The sequence below is a fragment of the Protopterus annectens genome, chromosome 4.part1, assembly GCF_019279795.1.
Source record: "Protopterus annectens isolate FY-2018-M chromosome 4.part1, PAN1.0, whole genome shotgun sequence".
NCBI classification, from domain to species: Eukaryota; Metazoa; Chordata; order Ceratodontiformes; family Protopteridae; genus Protopterus; species Protopterus annectens.
In genome coordinates, this window is record NC_056734.1 from 645,887,183 (window position 1) to 645,908,616 (window position 21,434).

General features: G+C 40.0%; 1 protein-coding gene across 2 annotated transcripts in view; it reads right to left on the reverse strand.

Annotated features, from left to right (window-relative positions):
* The window catches only part of EPHB1 (EPH receptor B1), a 1,597,777-nt gene that overhangs the window by 387,359 nt on the left and 1,188,984 nt on the right, over nucleotides 1–21,434 (reverse strand). Inside the window, exon 7 of one of the 2 annotated variants that reach the window (XM_044070446.1) lies at nucleotides 19,657–19,743. In XM_044070446.1, coding sequence (XP_043926381.1) covers nucleotides 19,657–19,743 — 87 coding nt within the window. The remainder of the gene's footprint in view (nucleotides 1–19,656; nucleotides 19,744–21,434) is intronic. The other variant, XM_044070447.1, reaches the window with a different exon arrangement.

The window sequence follows — 21,434 nt, forward strand, 5'->3', positions numbered from 1 at the left end:
TATATAATTCCCTTTCTGAGAAGGTACACCATATCTGATTGAGAGGTTGTTATAAAATATAATAATAATGGTACCCTTGTTTTTTGCTATATACTGACCATCCAGCAAGCCATATCAGCCATAACTGCCCTTTGCTATCATGTATTATATGCCACCCCAAAATGCTCCAAACATATACTAAGCACCTCTTACAGATTTTTAGATTTAAGTTCCTGCTGGTGGGCTACTGTGTCAGAAGTGGTTTTGACAATGACTTTCAGTTTTTAGTCATTCACAGACCTGCTTTTCCATAGGTCTTGGTTTTTAGTCTATATGTAAGAAAATTAAAAGCTGAATGAAAGTAGTCTCAGCACTTAGCCCTCTGGGACACCAGTCACCACCTTCATGTTCTCTGATGCTGCTCCTGCTACACGTACTATGTTGCTTCTGTCTTTTAGCCAATTTGCTACCCAGCATACCACTTAGTTTTCAAATTATGCTAACATGGGGGATGGCATTGAATGCCTTGACCAAATCATGGCAGGCCGTATGTACAATATGGCCACTGTCGACAGCTTATGTTGCCTTTCTGAATATGTTTAACAGTTTATTATGCAGGATCTATGCTTTAAAAATGTATCTAGCTTGATAAGATTGTTAGTGTCAGTGATGTTAATCAAGTTTGTTATAATGTGTTTCATGGCATTAAAAATGAGACTCTTCAGGCTGATGGGCTACCTTTATGGAGTAACACAACAAGTGCTGTAAGCTGTACTTTTGGGACTGAACCTGTAGCCAGGCTTAGGTTAAATAGCTTATGGAGAAGTTCCACCAGGGCAATAGGGCATGTTCAGTACTGTTTAACATGCAGCCATGTACTTTATCCAATCCATTGAAGGAAGAGTTTTAGTCTTGCACTGCACTTTCAGTGCATGTTCTTTTGAGATGATATAGAATTTTACAAATATGGGAATCATAGGACATTGAATAATCATCTGAAAAGTAAAATATGCAGTACATTTATATGCTAGTATATGGATAATGTCCACCAGATCTGAGTATGTTTTGCCATTTAGTATTGTTACTGTATGTCACTGACTGCTGTTTCTTACTTTTCTAAGATAACTAAAGAAGGATTTGTAATTGTCATTGGCTTCAGATGCCAACCTGAGTTCACTGGCTGCCTTAGTAGATCTGTTAGTGAATTTAAATCTTTGGTCAAATTGCAATCATTTTCTTTGACCGGGGGAGTCTTTCAATCTGTTATATACTCTAATGACTTTTTCCTTTAATTCTAGACTTTATTTATGTTGGTATATTTCTGTATTTGGATCCAGATGGGACTGCTGTATATTTATGTATGCAGGTATAAAACTAATGTCTGACTCTGTCTGCTGATATAGTGTCTGGAGTGATTTTTTCATAAGTGAATTTCAAGACTTCATCATAGAATATGATGAGATGTTTGCATCTGGAGTATTTGAATTCTGATACATTGCTTCCAGGATATTTAGATAGTTTGAGGGAAAGTTACTAGCTTATGGCCTGGCTTAAGCAGATGGGGAATTTCTATGGGATTTTTGAATCATGGAGCTACATTTGCAACTACCAGGTGATTGGATCATGGAGCTACATTTGCAACTACCACGTGAAGAATATTTTGTCATTTAGTTGGTCTGTTAACAACCTGGTCCATTAAGATTCTCTTTAGTATATCCAACAACTTTGATATATAGCCTATATTTGAGGTGCAGGTACTCCAGACAACTGATGGGTAGTCCAGAATGATAGGGTTCTTATTTATGTTGAGTTAATCTTTGACATTTATGAACCTAAAATGAACTTCTGGAGTCAAAGAAGGTTTCCTTTAACAGGCAGTAAACTGATATTTGATTTTTGTTTAGCATGATTTGATGTTCAGTAACCTCCATTTGTGGATCTCTGGGAATCTATATAGAAGTGATGTGGTCTCTGACAAACATGGACACACCACAACCTTTGTCAATGGGTCTGAAGGAATGGCAGGCACTAAAACTAACTGTAGTCAGAGGGCTTCCTGGACATTTAAACCATATTTCAGTGGATACCCGTATATGGATGACTGATAAATGCAGGAGTGACTGAGGATTGGTCAGTTTGTTGCTTAGATGCCTTGTGTTGAATAGATCCTTAATTTGATCCTGTTGATAATAATAAATTTGCTGTGCTGGAATGTTCATTATCTGAACTTTGCCTATAAAAAGTAATATGGGGTAGCAAGAGCTTCAGCTATTATGCAAAAGCCTTTGAATGTGATATGCAGACCACACTTTGCTAAGCAAGGTCTGTTAAGTATCTGATTCAATGCTGACACATACTGGCTACTCTTAAAATGACACCAATTATTTAGCCAATTATTGACACCAACCATATTTTCTTTACATTTAGTCACCATGCATGAAGAATGATGGATTCTGCTCAGGTCAGGATCTTGCCTGCTTTTTGGATCTGCACAGAGAGCTCAGACATGTCATTTTGCATCTCCCAAAGGGAGTTTTGCCCCAAACCATTCACCTCTATATGCACAACTACCATGTTGCAGTTATATTTACTTGTTATTAAGTTTTTTTTCTTTGATTTTTTTTTTTTCTCTACATTTTTCATAGTAGACCAAATGGGTGAATAACAGAAACATTTTCCTAGCCACTGTATTGATTTCAAACTGCTACTGTGATGTTTTAAACAATCATTTCCGGATCAATAGCAGAACATCATATTATAAACAATGGTTTTATAAAGTAAGGCCCATAGAGTGTTGGGACAACTTTGCAGGATATTTGGACATTGACTAGCATGTTTGCTGAGCATTTCGGAATAGCTGCATTGCTGAAAACAGCACACAATTGTGTAATGGTGCCATCAGTTTCTAGCTGAGCATTTCTTTACTATGGCATTGCTGTAGTATGCATTGGGCCTCTATTAATTGTGCACCATAACCCTTTTTGCTTAATAGTTGTTGTACCAGCTGTGTTCAATGTTGTATGTGTGGCTGCACTAAACTGTTTTCAGCTGTCCAAAATTAGTTAATGCCTTCTCTTAGTTTAATTCTCCTTCCACACTTTGCCTAGCCAAGCTATGAAAACTACATCACCAGGATATATACTGCAAACCATCTACAGCCTCAAATTCCATGAGAAACCAGCAAGTTGTGACTCTTTTGTCAGGCACAATGACTCCATACTAACAGCACTGGACAAAGACAGGGTTACAGCCAGTGTCTTTACAGTGCTAAGATCAAAGATGTCTCTTTGGAAATTGTGGATTCAGTGTACTAGTCGGGACCTTTCTGTGTGGCCTGGATTTGATGGATATCTTTTGACAGACTTAGTGATTCACTAACCCAAATTTGAGTGTGTCTAGACCCAGGAAGGGTTACAATATATTTGCTCTGTCAGTTCTTCTGGACTGAGACTGTGGCTTTTTTCAGTGTAGAGATGATTTCTGGATGGCCTGAGCAGATACTGATTAGTACAGTTTCTCACGGGGCTGGGGTTGAGGGCAGTCAGTTGACAAAGGTACTGGTTAATGACATGGTAACAACATTTGAACTACACAACTGTTAGATAGGTGTCTTTACTAAGGTTCTACAGAGGGCAACCAGAATATCTGGTAAAGAATGCCATTAGGCCTAGAAAATATATGCTTCTTCGCTGATGACTCCACAATATACAACATGATCAATACACAGCAAACTGAAGAAAAGGTAGAAATGAAGCTGAAAACACCGGTGAAACTACCTAATGCCTGCCAACTTAAACTCACTGCCAGAAATGGAAGATAATGTATCTGGGAAGCAATAACCAGAGGAAGATACAGCTGAACTAGAAGCAGAGCCAAGAACAAACACAAAATGGGAGCCACAGATATTCACATAAGATAGTAAGCAATCAGTGTGACAAAATGTCAGAGGATACAGGACAAGTACCAGTAAGCAAAAGAAGAGGAGGAGGCATCACTAATAAAAAAGACATTATCATTCTTCTATGTCAACAGCTAGTATGATCCTATTGGAAGGTCTGTTTCTGCTCATGGAGGTCTAATTTTTACCAACATATAGGCAAGAAAATAGACGGTACAGAGGAGGGCAACAAAATGGTGTATGACATTCAACCTGTAAAGAAAGACTAAAAAAGCTTAATATGTGCAGTCATGAAGAGAGAAGGAAGAGGTGGACATCACAAAAACATGTAAGTATCTCAACAGACTATATCATTCAGCTGAGTTTATTGTCTCAAAAGAAAAATTAAGAACTAGAGTTACAATCTAGAGATACAAGTTGGGAGACTTATAGCAAAAACAAGGAATCAATTTGTTTTCTTGGAAAGGGTAGTGGAGGACTTGAAGAACTTTTCCAAACAGGTAGTAGTTTAATAATTTGGGGGACTGACATCATGTGTATTGATCATTACAGACGTGTGGGGCTCCAGCTGTTTCTGCAGTTACCTCTTATTGTGCATCTAGGAGTCAAATATGGCTTGTTCATATCTGCAATAATAACTCCAAAACCATGCTACATACAAGATATCAGAATATTTTATCTTGAAGCAAACATGATGGCAAACAATTGTACTGATATCTGACCTTTGTCAATGAGTATCTGTTAGAACTGTATGGTGATAAGTTCATTTTTTTAAAGGCTCACTCCATACCCTCTGGGAGTTAAAACACACATTCAAAAGAGTTGTACTGCAGGGAATGACTTAAGCTGGTTGGAAAAAACAAAAGGAAAGAAGCAATTGACAAAGCAGCATTCCAAAAGATAGAGTAATGGGAAGATTAGGTTGGCTAAGAACCTAATCTGCTCTCAAGCGCCATGTTTCAATGGTTAATTTTAGTTGGGTGACATAGGAGAAGATAGCTTAAAGCACTCATGCTCTCATATTATTGTTAACTCTCACCCACCTCTGAGGTGTAGGCACATGAGCTTCTCTAGAATTTATGGATTCAGTTACTCAGCCTGGGCAATTAAGATACTAGCTAGTTAAGGAGAAAGGAGAGTGAGTGGTGTACACAAGCTTGAGCATCTTGGGGGACAGGAAGCAGGAAGGTCATCCTGCAAAGGCACCACCTGCCAGACTGATGGGATATGGTTCATGTGTAGATTTCTTGGAAGGAGGAAGACATGGCAATATAGAGCTGTTTCCTGAGACTGCAGACCTACATGTGGTAGTATCCTTGACAGCCACGCGGAGCCATGTAACCTACTATACAAATGTGTCCACAAGTGGGCACAGAGAAAGATGTAGCACCAGAGCCAAACCATAATCCCCTGACATGGAGATAGTTCAGTCTGTGCTCCCAGATGGTCTCTCCTCCCACAGTCAAGGTACAGCATTTGGTCTGAGAGAGGCTGATAAATATGATCTTTTGGTAGCAGGTAAGAGAAATGTCCTGGTATTCCTGCAGGTAAAGTAGATGCAGCACTGGTGAAGAACCAAAAAAAGAAAACAAATAGACTGAATTTTCTTTATGAAGTGCAGGAATACAGAACATAAAGGAGGATTATTATTGTAATGATATTAAGGGCTGGAAACTAGGTTCACTAGAATGAACAAGAGGAAACCAGTATGAACTTATGTCTCTAGCCTGACCATCAACAGAAGATGTGTAAATGGCACAAATGATGGCAAAGCAGAGGTAAAAAAAATATTTCCATGAAACGGAACATAAATCCGCTTCTTATTTTTACCCATTCTGTTGAAAATATCTGGACCAAGTGAGAACTACATTATTTACATCTATGAAAAGGTCTGAAAAGGGAGAATGTAGTAGAAACCCAAAATCTACTTTTGTATGAACCACTGGCTCAGGACAGTTATGGGCAGATTTGATCCCCTGGGATATGGACTCACCTAAGGAGGGAATAGCATGACATCATCTAGTTCTAGACTCAGAGCATCTCCATGCATAGGAAGTAGGTTGTTATCCCTCCCTGTTTGTTCAGGTACCACACTATAAGAAAGCTGCATGATCTAATTTGAACATTTCCACTGTATAAAAAAGCAAAGAAGAGTCCTCAAATCCAGGGAGATGATATGCAGTTTACTCAGAAAATAGCTGTAAATCCTGGAAAGTTAATGATCACAAGTGAGCTTTTCCTCCCTCCAGTAATACATTCATGGTTGGAATTTGCTTTGATAGAGAAAGAAGGAAAGGAAATCCATATACAGGTTTGGATGGAAAATCCACTATGTTAGAGAATCTCAGCAGGAACTGGGGTCAAGATCAAGGTTTAACATATCATGGTGATTTTGCAGTGAGAGACCCACAGTGGTGCAGCGGTAGCATTGTTGCCTCACAGCAAGAGGTTCTCTCATTCGATTCTCGGCTGGAGTGCGGGGAGTGCCTTCTGTGTGGAGTCTGCATGTCCTCCCAGTGGTTGGGTGGGCGTTCAAAAGACATGCATAATGGGCGTGCCTTCGTTAAAGGTTGAACCTTGAGCTGACACTTCAGCGTTCGTAAAAATCTACTGCCAATCATTAGCAGACCGGAGTTCCGCTGTGGTGACCCCTAACCGGGAAAAGACGAAAAGACAAACAAACAGTGATAGCTGACAGTCTAATGCAGGATTTACAAATGCAGGTAGGTGAATGGGAAATCTAAAGCACAATGTCAAATCAAATCGAGGTACGAGTATGAGCCCCACACTACTTGGAAAGACACCCTACTAAGGTCATCTATTCAATGCCTCACAATTCATTTTGCCATAATCTTTTGGCATTTCCTCCAAGTTGTATGCTTGCTGCAGTCATTTCCTGGGAGTATTCATCTGCTTAATTTCTTTACACAAGTATCAGACTGGAGTTTCCATGACAGGGACAATACAAAAATAAACAATCTTACCTGATTTTCTTGAAATAGCTGAGTGAGCAGGTGGTAAATGTTGAGACTCTGAGAGAATACCCCAGGTTTGCAGCCACACATTTAGGTGGCAGTGAGACACTGCTGTTTCTGCAGGAATCAGGAGCTTGTAAGTGTTAGTCAAGCTTTGATTTCATCAGTGGTGAAAAATATAACCATGACCAAACCACATCTGCTTATCATGTGATAAGCTTCACAAATGTACAACTGCATTTGCTTTCTTTGACCTCTTTTAAGGGCAGAACCACTCTGACATAAATGTACCACTATCCAAGGCAACCTACTTTTCAGCTGTAAACATAGAACTGCATCCTCAGGACCAAATTACTTGTGATGAACTGCAAGGCACTGTCGCAAAACAACAGAAAGAATGCAGTATGTAACTGACAAGCTGTATGAAGACTGCCTTACTGTAGGACTAAATACAAATGTTAGGATGTTGTATGTACTAAGTAAAACGGGATAACTATAAAACATCAGTTGCATGACAGTGTAAAGTTTAACACAGTTAAGCTACCATGACATCCTGCTGGTATAAAAGCTTTACATTTTTGCGAGACTGTGCTCATTTATTCAGATCTTCCCTGTGCCTGGCTTATACAGTTGTGACTACAAGACCTTGGCTTGCATCTAAAATCATCTGTATTTTTATTTGTTTATTTTTATTTTATTTTTATTTTTTTATTTTTTGTTTGCACTTGCTCTAACAGTTCAGTGCTACATTTATTGATCTTGTTGAATTTATCACTGTTTTTCAGCCTGCACTTGTTAAAGAAACACCATCTGTTTGCTACTGTACTGCTCTTAGGTCATTTTAACAATCATCTGATACTTACTATCCTCCTCTGATACTGCAAAAACTATTCTGAGTTTGCCAAAATATTTCTCTAAGTTTTGCAAAGTTTGTTGGTGTTTGTAGGTCTGTTAACTATTTCCAAGGATTCCTGATACTTTAGGAGTTATGCCTTTTGATGTAAGGCATTTGTTACTGCACTTGAGTTCAAAACCAGTTTGTTTTACATTAGGAGGGTTTTACTCTGCACTCTAGTAAGAGCAGAGGGCTGATTCAACCCATCTGAGTTGGGAACTGCTGATGGAAGGCGTATTGTGTATTTATCTGATAGGCCTGAGGGCTTAACTATATGAAAGTCTGTCATCCTTCTGGTACAAAAGCCTCACATTTGTGCATCATGCAAACAAAGTTACCCGTTCCTTAAATATGATCAAACCTCTCCAGTTTAAAAGCCTCTATAGGAAATACTTTCCACAGTCTCCCACTGTTCATAGCTGCTTGAAGAGCTGATAGTTTGCACAAAGGGCAGCACCACTGCAGGTCATCTTATAGTATACTTCTAAACACTCTCACTTAGACATTTAAGTGACTCTCACCTACTCCTTTCATATAGTAAGGAGCTGGTATAATGGATAGGTACTTCGCTGTTATCTCTGTTTGTGGCCTGGTGGATATGGGCATCCTGAGGCAGCGTAGTAACTGCCTCATATTCTCTGATAGCCATTTCATTTTAGAACAGACAAACACAGTGTATGATAAATGTACATACACAATGTCATTTGAGACAAAGCTTTCACATGCACCCACAAAAATGTAAGCCAGGTTGTCAGATTTACACCCAAAACACTCACTACCAAAAGTAAGGAACAAACACATAGGCCTAAATATGCAGAGATACTCACATATAATCTACCAAAACCTCTAAGACCTCCTAAAAGCATCTCTCAGTGGCCCTGCACACATTCAAAAAAGACAGCACCTCACACAACACATAACTCTGAAAATCATAGTAGCCCAGCTTCCAAACCCATAAGGCAACACACCACACAACCTAACTTTCTAGCTATTGGGGATTTCATTGCAAGACATACTGATGCCCCCCTTACCTGGCTACACAAGGAGACAATCACAGGGAGTTGTCTTTCTGGAGTCAGGATATGCCAGATCATGCATGCACTTAGGTCTTTAATCCACAAGTACCACTATGACATGGTCATAGTCCATGTGGGCTTAAATGAACTAAGGTATACCTCACTGGACTATATTAAGACAGGCATGATGCAGCTCTCTGATTATGTGTCCCAGGCAGGTCTCAATCTAGCCTTGAGTAGCATCCTACTTTTACCATTGATAATGATGCTACTGTACCAGCAAAAATAGATTGACTTCAACAATTGGCTTAGTTTCTGGTGTCACAACAAGGGGATCCAATATCTTTCAGCCCGGGGAGACATGACTAACAAACCATGATGCTTTGCCAGAGATGGTTTGCACTTGCTACCACTTGGATTCCAGATACTGGCAACAACTTTATCTATCCCCATAGTGCCTTTTTTAGGTTGTGCCAATTTGTTAAATCATGCAACATAACAAAAATCACTCATGACTACCTAAAGGTACTACTGCTCAGTGCAAGGAGTTTAAATAAAAAAACTGCACTCTCTGGAAGCACTCCTCACCCTGGAGAAAGCAGACATATGTGCAGTCATGGAAACATGGTTCAGAACCATGGAGAGCACCTTGGCTATCAAAAGCTTCAGTGTCTTTAATACATTTCTATCTCCCTCAGCTCAGGATAAAACAAAGAAAGGAGGTGACACAGTGTTCATAACAGACAAGCACACTGCTAGACAGGTCCAACAACATGGCTTCTTTGAGCTACTCCATGCCCAACTAACCACAGGTGCGACCACCTATCATATCCTTCCTAGCTACAGATCCCCTTACATGACTCTGGAAAACCATATCTCCTATCTAAACCTACTGGAATCTATTAACATTCAGCCTAACAGCATAATTATGGATTAATACAACTACCCCTCCATAAACTGTGAGACGTATATAACCTTTAGGTCACTTGCTCAGATGTTTCTGGAATTTGTCAATACAAACACCCTGGAGCAACTAGTTAGCCCCCTAACTAGACAGACAAATGTCCTAGACCTAGTACGCACAAACATGGGGAGATACTGCTCTTTCCAGTGAATTAACTCCCCCCAGTAAGATCTGACCACAAAATGATCTCCTTTAGTAAGAAAACTAACCTGGAACCCTCATCAAACTCCAAACATGTTAAGAACTTTGCTGAGGCCAGTTACCTCAAACTAAGTGACAGCTTATAAGCCTCCAAGCCCCTCCAAACCTGGATGACACTAAATCCTACTCTGAGCTGTACACAAAAGCACTGTATAACCACATTCATAGCAGTATAAAGGAGACAGTACCTGTCTGAGTCAAACCTATGAATACTGGCAAAAATAAACCATCCTGGTGGACCCCTAGCATAAATAGGCTATTCAACAAAAATATCCTCTCCAAAGCCTAGACGGAACAGACAAAACAGTGCAGAAAGCCAATCACCAGTCTAAACAAATAAATCAGAGAGCTGGTTAAATCTGACAAAGCAAACTACAAGGCAAAGATAGCCTCCCAAATGAAAGATAACCATAAAGTTTTTTAAAATTATATTTTTAACCTCAGAGGAAAATCTCAGCAATGTGTTGACCTAATCATGAATGGCAACATTTACACCTAGCCTGAAACTATAGCAAACTTGCTGGCTGACAAATTCAGTTCAAACCTCTCCTCCCGTCACCTCCTACCACACCCAAAGAAATACCTGCGACCATTCCCCTACCTGTCATTAAGAGGGAACGGGTCCTTACTGCGCTTGCTAAAGCCAAAAACACAACCTCCATGGGTCCCAACAACATTTCAGGACACTTCTTAAATATTTTAAAACAGAATTTATCACGGCCACTAAAAACCCTCTTTAACCACAGCCTCCAGACAGGCTTTGGTCCAGAAGAAAGATGAATTGCAACACACATCCCTCTGCACAAGGGAGGCTCATCAACTCACTCAGAGCACTACAAACCCATAAGCTTGACCAGTCTTAGCTGCAAAGCTATATCGGAAATTATCATGCATTTGATTAATAATGACATGAAACTTCCAAACACTAGACCAGACCCAGTTTGGTTTTGTCAAAGGGAGGTCCTGCCTGCTTAGTCTGTTGGACTTCTTTGAGAAAGTCACTAGGGTCATGAATGAGGGTAATATGGTAAAACGGTACATCTCTTATCTAGACCTGGCCAAAGCTTTTGACACAATCCCTCACTCAGGAATCATAGATACACTCTGGCATAAACTCCTACATTTTTAGATGGAATGCAAACTGGCACACTGACAGGGCACATGTTGTCCACATAGGTGAATCCACTTTCTATATGAAACCTGTTACTTGCATTGTCCCACAGGAATCAGTGTTGGTACCCCTTCTGTTTGGCATATACTTCTCTGAAGAAAGAAGAGAAGAAAGGAGCCACTTTTGAGATTTTAAGTATTTTTCCTCTGTTTATTTGCTAAGTTTTTCTGCATAGCCGCCTATTTGAGCATTTTCTGGCTTGTTAAAACTTGATTTCTGCATTAGTAACTGTATTTAGAGCACAACCTAAAGTTGTTTACTGAATTTCCTGTTTGCACTTATTTTTAAAATCGTTTTTTTCTCAAAACTTACATTTTATCTGTCTTTGGCCTAGCACTCTTGTGTGGGGTCATTTACTGCACTGTTATAACTTGTTAATACTTGTGAACCTCTGCTATCTCTGAAAAAACAAAAAAAATCTTGCTTTTTTCCCACTTTTCTGAGATTTAAAAAAGTTCAGTTACAGGCTTGCTGTTCTTGAACTGTTTGTAAGTTTCTGTGAGGCCATTTTTTGCTTGGGCTAAAGGGAAGTCTCTCTGTTGATCAGTGGCAGTGAAAAACATTGAGCAGCCTGCCTGTCCCTGTGGGAGTGGTTACTGACTTGAAACTGTAGTTTTATTGGCCATTTTGGGTCAATTCCAAAACTCCTTCATCTTCCTCTCTTAAAACCTGGTTGCCTCGTGGTTTTGGCTTCTTTTCAGGCTTGTTGGCTGTTGGTGAAGCACCCACCAAGAGGAGAAAATGCTGAGAGAAGAAAGGAGCCACTTTTGAGATTTTAAGTATTTTTCCTCTGTTTATTTGCTAAGTTTTTCTGCATAGCCGCCTATTTTGAGCATTTTCTGACTTGTTAAACTTGATTTCTGCATTAGTAACTGTATTTAGAGCACAACCTAAAGCTGTTTACTGAATTTCCTGTTTGCATTTATTTTTAAAATTGTTTTTTTCTCAAAACTTGCATTTTATCTGTCTTTGGCCTAGCACTCTTGTGTGGGGTCATTTACTGCACTGTTATAACTTGTTAATACTTGTGAACATCTGCTATCTCTGAAAAAAACAAACAAAAAAATCTTGCTTTTTTCCCACTTTTCTGAGATTTAAAAAAGTTCAGTTACAGGCTTGCTGTTCTTGAACTGTTTGTAAGTTTCTGTGAGGCCATTTTTGCTTGGGCTAAAGGGAAGTCTCTCTGTTGATCAGTGGCAGTGAGAAACATTGAGCAGCCTGCCTGCCCCTGTGGGAGTGGTTACTGACTTGAAACTGTAGTTTTATTGGCCATTTTGGGTCAATTCCAAAACTCCTTCATCTTCCTCTCTTAAAACCCTCTTTTGCACGGTTTTGCGTGGTTTTGTGCATAGCGCAACAGCGGGCAGCACCGCCTAATTGGGTTTAAACTATTCCTGGCTCCACAAAGTCTGCTCTTCACTTTTTCCCTTAGAACTGCTCTATCTCTCAATTTAAACACCATATTCTCATTCTAAGGTCCTTCACTGGTCCAATTAAGTAATCCTACAAGTTAGCACTATTAAACCATAAGCACTACTAACTCTTATACTCTCTACGATTACCCTGTCCCCTATTGGTCCGTCTTAAATTCAGTTTCCCTATATTAATCTAGCATGTCCAAAGGTCAGTCAATGGTTTCCTCTCCAGTCCAGCTGGTGAATCTGGGAATTTTGAGGCAATGTTACAACTGTCTCATGTACACGGACAACCCTCTCCTCCTCCAAACAGATTCAAATATATGTGAGAGATGCAACTATTTAGCCAAACTGGAGGCTGATCTCTCTCATCTCAAAACTGGTGTAACTAGTCAGGAGGAGAAGGTAACCTCACACAACACAATTCCAGTATCACATAGTCCCACCACATCAGCGAACCAAACACATAAATACACAAAAACATACTCGGAGGCTCTAAATAAAAATCTACCTAAGCAACAGAGACCTCCAAAGCAGACATCCAAGCAAACGCTACCTCAAAACAAAACACGCACAACACATAGCCCACAAAGTCAGTGTGCCAAGCAGCCACAGCCCTTAAGGCTGAACAACACACCTGATACTCTTGTAATAGGTGACTCTATTGTCAGACACACTGACGTCCCACTCACCAGGCTGAATAAAGAGAAGGTCATGGTGAGCTGCCTGTCGGGTGCTAGGATCCGCCACATAACGCAAGCACTCAGGTCACTCCAAAGCAAATACAAATATGACTCAGTCATTGTACATGCTGGTGTGAATGACCTGAGACGTACCTCCCTGGACTACATGAAAAGAGACATAGAGGAGCTCTCTGATCATGTAGCCCAGGCTGGTATGACCCTGACCTTGAGCAGCATCTTACCCTCACCTAGAATGATGCCACAGTACAAAGACAAAATGATCGATTTTAACAACTGGCTAAAATGTTGGTGTCATTCAAAGGGGATCCAGTGTCTGTCAGCCTGGGATGACATGCTCGACAAGCCACATTGCTTCGCTAGGGACAGCTTGCACCTGTCACCACTGGGCTTTCAGATATTGGCAAAGGCTCTTGCCACCCCCATACTGCCTTTTTTAGGCAAGGCTCAAAAGTCAAACCCACCCCCATAGACAGCACAAGGAACAAGAAACTAAGGGTAATGCTGCTAAACGCCGGAAGTCTTAACCTCAAGATGCACGCACTCGAAGCTCTCCTCAGTATGGAGAAAATCAATATCTGTGCAGTGACAGAAACCTGGTTCAAGGCTCCAGAGAGCACCCCAGCACTACCAGGCTATACCTCATATCATGCTTTTCAGCCCCAAAACCCGGACCGAACCACAAAAGGAGGGGGAGTTTCCATATTTATCAAGGATATCCACACCTCCAGGTTAGTGGCATTGCACGAAGTATCAGAGACCATCCATGTGCAACTAACAGTGGGCAAGACTGCTTTTCAGTTTATAGCATCCTACAGACCACCCTCTCAAAGTCAGGAATCCCACTCGGCTTTCCTGAAAACATTGTAGAACATGAAGATCTCTCCGAACACCATTATATTGGGTGACTTCAACTACCCAAACATTGACTGGGAGCACTACTCAAGCCCCAGCACCTTAGCCCAAAGGTTCCTGGAAATTATAAACTCAAATGCTATGGAACAACTAGTCACCACTCCCACAAGAGGGGACAACATACTAGACCTGATCATTACCAACATGGGGACGCTATGCTCCACACCAGAAGTATATCCCTCATTGGTAAGATCAGACCATAAATTAATCTCACTGGATGTCCACATCCTGACCCCACCCCCAGCCCAGAAAACCACAGTGAAAAACTTCTCAAAAGCGAACTTCTCTCTTCTCAAAACTGAAGTGGAATCCTTCAAGGCCCCAGGGCCAGTGGAAACTATGGCCCAAACTGCAGAATCCTATATAAACGCATTCTACGGACATCTCCAGGAATGCATGGATCATGCTATCCCAAACAAAACCAAGACCCAATCATCCAAAGGCAGGCATCCAGTCTGGTGGACCCCTGCCATAAATAAACTGTACAACAGAAGGAGGAAGCTACTACATGATAGAGCAAAATCCCTAATAGGAAGGCATCTCTGATCAGTACTAGCAAAAAATTACGATCCCTCATAAAATCCTGCAAGGCCAGCTTCGAGAGAAAAATTGCACAGGACACCAAAGACAATCATAAGGCTTTTTTCAGTTATGTTAGAAACCTGGGATGCAACTCCCAGACTTGTTCTGAGTTGATTCTAAATGACAAAAAATACACTGAACCCACAGACATCGCCAATATCCTGGCAGACAGGTTCAGTGCAAACTTCTCCACCCCCCCCAAAAGAGCAAGTATCTATTCCAGCAGAGGGCTGCCTCCCAAACATCTCTGATGCTCAGGTGAAGGTTGCCCTCTCCAAAGCAAAAACACTGCTTCCATGGGACCAGATGGCGTCCCAGGTTGCGCCCTACATGAACTCCAAGAGGAACTAATCCCTCAAATAAAACAGCTATACAATCTCAGCCTCACTACAGGATATGTGCCCACAGAATGGCGTGACAGCAACAGTGGTCCCACTCCACAAAGGTGGAGCCTCTACGGACCCTGGAAACTATCGCCCCATAAGCCTGACTAGCTTAGTCTGCAAGGCTATGGAGAGGATCATCATGGAGCTCATAAACAAAGACATTGGGGACCTACAGACACTAGATCCTACCCAGTTCGGCTTTGTCAAGGGCAGATCCTGCCTTTTGAACCTGGTTGACTTCTTTGAAACAGTCACCAAAGCCATAGATGAAGGGAAGGTAGTCCACACAGCCTTTCTGGACCTTGCAAAGGCATTTGACACAATACCCCACTCGGGCATCATAGATAAGCTATCCAGCTTAAATATAAACCCCTATGTCACAAGATGGGTCGCAAACTGGCTCAAAGACAGAACCCACAGAGTGAGAGTTGCTGGAGCCATGTCAGACTCGAAACCAGTCACAAGTGGTGTCCCACAGGGTTCTGTCCTGGGACCACTCTTGTTCAGTATATACTTTTCCGAGGTACAGGCAAATGTGGGAGGACTATGGCTCACCAAGTTCGCAGATGACTGCAAACTGGGTGCCATAATCAACTCTCCAGCTGACACAAACATCCTTCAAAAAGGTCTCACAGAGACAGATAACTGGTGCCAGCACCATGGTCTAAAGCTAAATGCCAAAAAATGTATAGTCATACCCTTTGGCAAAAACAATGTGCCCACAAATTACCACATAGGCGGAAACCCATTAAGTACAGAGAAAGTTATTAGGGACCTGGGTACCCAAGTTGATAGCAATCTCTCCTTTGAAAACCACATTTCCAAAGTGGTTAGAAAGACCTTCTACATAGCCCACCTCATCATGAAGGGTTTCACATCTAGATCAAGAGAGGTAATCGTGCCCCTTTATTCATCCCTCATCAGGCCCATCATAGAATACAATGCCCCTTTTGGGATGTACCTTACCCGACACCTGCAGCAATTAGAAAGACCCCAAAAGTATCTCACCAAGAGGATCAAGGGTCTCAAAGAGATGCCATATGCTGCTCGGTTAAAAAAACTCCAGCTCTACTCAGTTGCATACCGCCTACTTCAAGGCGATCTATGCCTGACATACAAAGCTATGTCAAATCCAGAATTAATGGACATGCTCCACCTCAGTAAATCTAAATCCCTTATAGCCACACGCTCGAGAGACTTGAACCTCAGCACAGAAATAAATAGAACTTGCTGGAGGGACAGGTTCATAACCCAGAGGCTCCCTTCGCTCTGGAATAGAATTCCAGTTCATGTGAGGCAGAGCACCTCACTGAATCTCTTCAAGAAGAATCTCAATAGGTGGATGGGGGATCGTAGGTTTGTCCCAGGGATTACTCCCGTGTCACTATTAGACAGAGGCACAGTAAACTAAACCTTAAAGGGCACAGTATACTCAAATCAAGGGGTGGCGTAAGCCATACAGATTCGGGCTAGGCTTATAATTGCCTCAGGGCAGATAGCCTAGTATGAACCTATGAACCTATGAAGTGAAGGCCAATGATGGGGGCATCTGGCTCACCAGGTTCACTGATGACTGTAAGTTGAGAGCAATCACTGAATCCCCAAGTGATGATGACATGCTACAAACAGGCCTAAAAATGACAAGCAACTGGTGCCAAACCCATGGTCTGAGACTGAATGCTAAAAAATGCATAATTATACCCTTCAGTAAATCAGATATCCCTGCAAATTATAATATTGATAGTACAACCCTAAAAAGTGAATCCAGTGGTGAGGGACCTAGGAACACAGATAAGATAGTAACCTAAACTTTGACCACCAGGTAGCTATGGTAGTGAGGAAATCCTTCTGTGTGGTTCAACTTATAAGTAAAGGCATAGCACCAAGAAGAAATTATGTCATACTACCATTGAATGTAGCAGTCATAAGGCCCATAGTCAAGTACAATGCTTCCTTCTGCATGTACCTAACCAGGCACTTAGACCAACTGGAGTGGCCCCAGAGGTTTCTTACTAAAAACATACAAGGTGTAAGACACGTGTTATGCACACCAAGTAATGGCCCTATCCCTTTACTCCATCTCATATTGTTTATTGAGTGGTAACTCATGCCTTACCTACAAGGCATTCTCTAATCCAGCCCTGATGAAAATGTTACATAATCACAAGAAATATTATATGAGGATTACATGTTCCATGGATCTGAACCTTATTTGTAACTCTAACAGAATGTGCTGGAGAGACAGAGTCATATCCCAAAGGCTACCTCATCTATGGAATAAACTTCCCATCTTCATAAAACAAAGCCTGAACCTCACTGTCTTCGAAAAGAACTTGGATAAATGGATGATGAAACATAAATTCACTCCCGGGGAACTACCCATGTCCCTTAAGTACAGAGGCTCGAACACCCAAAGACACACTACCCTGATACTACCCCATCCCGTATTTGGGGAATTAAGATATAATATTGTCATATCCTGGGTATGATTGGCTAGGCTTGTAAAGGCTCTTGTGCTATTAGCCTACTAATTACCTATGAACCTATGATATAAAACCAGACCAACCCTCCTTACTTTCTCCTCTAATCCTCCACCCCAGTACCACTAATAACGTACTTCAATATAAACCACCTTTGCCTTCACCACTTACCATCAAATGTTTATTATCTTACTCATTCTTGAATCTGCCTATAATCAAATAGCCAATCATTTTTTTTACATAGGTCTTACATTTATATTACTATAAGTGCTATTTCAGAATCTCCATGGTAACTTATGTACAAATTATTGTAACAAATTTTGCAATTCTACATGTTTTATTTTATATATATGTAATATGTTTAATATTTTAAATGTTATTATTAAACATTGCTGGAGCTTTTCTCCCCACACCTCTGCTGGAAATCGGTTTCTGACCCAGCCAGACTTTCCCGGTCACCAAATCTCACTAAATAAATGAATTAATAAATAAATATGTGTTTATATGTGTATATGTTTATATATATATATATATATATATATATATATATATATATATATACATATAAATATATATATATATATATATATATATATATATATATATACAACAGGCTGCATGCTTCTGTCTGCACTCGATTCATTAAAGTACAAAAATATGCTGTCTGTAGTAGATTAAAACATCCATATCATTGATTTCATTACATACTGTTGCTCCCCTGTATCTCCAAATTAGCCCCTACCCCACCATCCTTCCCTGTAATAATGTGTAGATGTGGAATACAGCTGCAGAAATAAGCAAAATCCACTATAAACAAATTTAGGTTACACAGAATACATAAATGGTCATCTGGTTTACATTTCATGGCCACTGTAACTTTCTTGTTAGTATAAAGATCGGAGTAACCATATAATAGTGATTAGATAAATAAAGGCTTCACAGCACCTCTGCATTCCAGTGTCCAAACAGATGAAACAGATGATGCTTCTTGCTGTTCGAGGGGCAATATGCTAGCATAGTGGACACAGCTTAAAAAGTGGTATAGCCCATGGCAAAGTACAAATAGTAGAACAGATCTTATGTCTCACAACTCAGCACATATACAAAGTGAACTAAAACACATACCCACACACACGCAAATACACAGCACACATAACGCACACAAATACAAGGGGGCTACATTTTTACAAAAGCAGTCCTCTAGAGGTCAGGAGTGATGGGGAAAAGAGTTCTGCAATTTCAAATTAGTTTTACAACCAAAGCTATTACAGCCAAGTGACGTCTACAGGCGTTTCTGCAGTTACCTCCTACTGCTCCTCTAGGCGTCAGATATTGCCTGTTCATATTTGTATTAATAATTCCAAAACCATGCTTCATACAAGGTATCAGAATATTTTATCTTGAAGCATATATGATGGCAAACACACTTGTATTGATATACGACCTCTGTTAATAAGTACTTGTTAGAACTGTAACGTGATAAATTCATTTTTTAAAGGCTGAAGCCACACCCACTGGGAGTTAAAGGTATGCCCTCAAAAGAGCTCTGCTGGAAGGAATGAGTTAAAAAAGTCAGTTTTAGTTAAATGTAGTCTACAGGTTGGCATATTTGACTGTACCAACATTCATGCCACCTTTATATCATCATTTTATTTTTAATTTCAAGTGCCCCTACGTCACTACATTTATTTTTATTTTCACAGAGAAAATAGTCTGGTCTACAATGCTAGCTATTATTAATAGGAACTATCTTTTTCATTATCTTGAAGAAAAAAACTTGCAACACTTGAAAAATGCTGGTATGGCAGTGCAGATAGAGTATTTCACAATGTAGTATAAATGGGCAATTCTTCTTTTTTATCATAATCAAAGGAATAATTATTCCTAACTCCGTTGCACTAACACTTAATTTAACTGGACTGTGTTATAACATAAACAGTGTCACACAGGAGCACATGATGTAGTTCATCCAATGACACTCAGAATATCACTTCCATTTTGTAAGTCAAATTACAGCTAGAACCTCATAAAATGTCCATTCAACACAGCAACAAACACAGAACTAACAAGAAGAGTACCTGGAAGGGAAAAGAGCATCCACATACCGTGTTCGACGGAGTTTGGACAGCACCAGAGTAAAAATCACACTTTACAGATGAGCCACCCTGTGGAGACAAAATAAATTCAGAGGTAAATCACTCGGTACTAAAGGATTGTGGGACAGCAGAGAAGAGAAGTTTACTTTAATTAGATGGTAATATAGTAAATGCAGTGATTCATTTAAATGTGGGTGTGGTAATGTTACTGAACTTGTTTTTGTTAGAAGGATAAAACCATTTGCTCATAGAACATGCATGCTAACTGAAGGAGATACCTTTATTATGATCCATATCATAAATCACAGAAACTCACAGAGGTTAAAACTTTCTACAACATATTTTATTTCTGCAATCATCTAGTAGCGTAGCTAGTTGTCAAGTATTCATGGGCAATATTTGGCTTTGATATCTCATCTTTTCTAATTCAGTAGTGAAGGGCAAAACTGTAATGACTTTACTACCGTCTCCCACCACCGTAAATGAACTGCCTGCTAGAGAGTGGAAGGCCAGTGTAGTGTAAGGCAAATAATGTATGAGCATTACCCTATTCTCAACATCGTAATTATTTTTTTTCCTGAAACATTCTGTTGCTCCAGTGTATAACTCTACTACAATGCATCCCTTCTCCAACTTCCTCTCTGATTCTATCACAGGGTCAGCATTAACCTGCATTCTATCCCATGCCTGCTGACATCTGCATATTCATTCCTTTTGTTAACAGATGGTTTCTCCATTCCTTTTGTAAAAAACAAGTTCTTGATGGCCTCCATTTAACCCTGAATTGGTATTTCATAAAAATAAAACACAGCTCCCCATGCATGTCTTATTACTTCCTTTAATAGATGAGAAAGTGCCCATCAAAGAAATCATTCAGTGATGGAACAAGCTACACTTCATTTAGCTTGACTGCTAGGAAGTAAACAATTATTTTACTTGGTTAGAATAATATAAAGTTGCTGCAGGATATTCTTTCTGAAGCAACAGAAAGCATGTGAAGTTATTAGAATTCTCTGATTTATGCATTCCCCTCTGCATATCCTATAATAAAACAGCAAGAAAAAAAAAAATTTCACTGGTTGACAAACCACTTCACTGTACATCAGATATTTAAAAAAGTTTTTTTTTAAAGAAAATTACTTTTTTTAATCGTTCTTTCTCTAAGATTCTGCAATCATGCAGTTTATCTAAGTTAATACAGTCTGACTCCACACATATGGAGAAAAATACCCAGGAAAAAAGGATAAAGTCAGTGATGATGGAAGAAAAATACCCAGGAAAAAAGGATAAAGTCAGTGATGATGGAAGAAACACTAATGATAATGGAAAGACCTAGAAAAGATGGGAAAATAGGTAGCCCAAAACAACTGAAAGGTGGAGGGTGCTTTGACCATGGTGATGTAGCATCAACATGTGATACAAAGGATGGAGAGAGGTCAGAACAAAATTTTATGATTTGGAAGCCTGCCTCATGGAAGCTACATTTAGATAGGTAGGACAGGAAGTGCATGCCTGGAACCCAAAGAAAAACTGTAGTTACAAAACACAGTAAAAATCAAGACATAACTTCATCATCGTAAAGCTTGAATACTAGCTTTCACAATGGAGTAGACTGTTGTTCTATATGAAAGAGAAAGAACACAGCAGATACAGAAGACAAGTGTATATGGGTTTCACCAACAGCAGTTACTGGTATCAATGGGGGTATAATCATTTAGACAATGGTAATATCTGTGGATACACTTAGGCCAGGGTACATT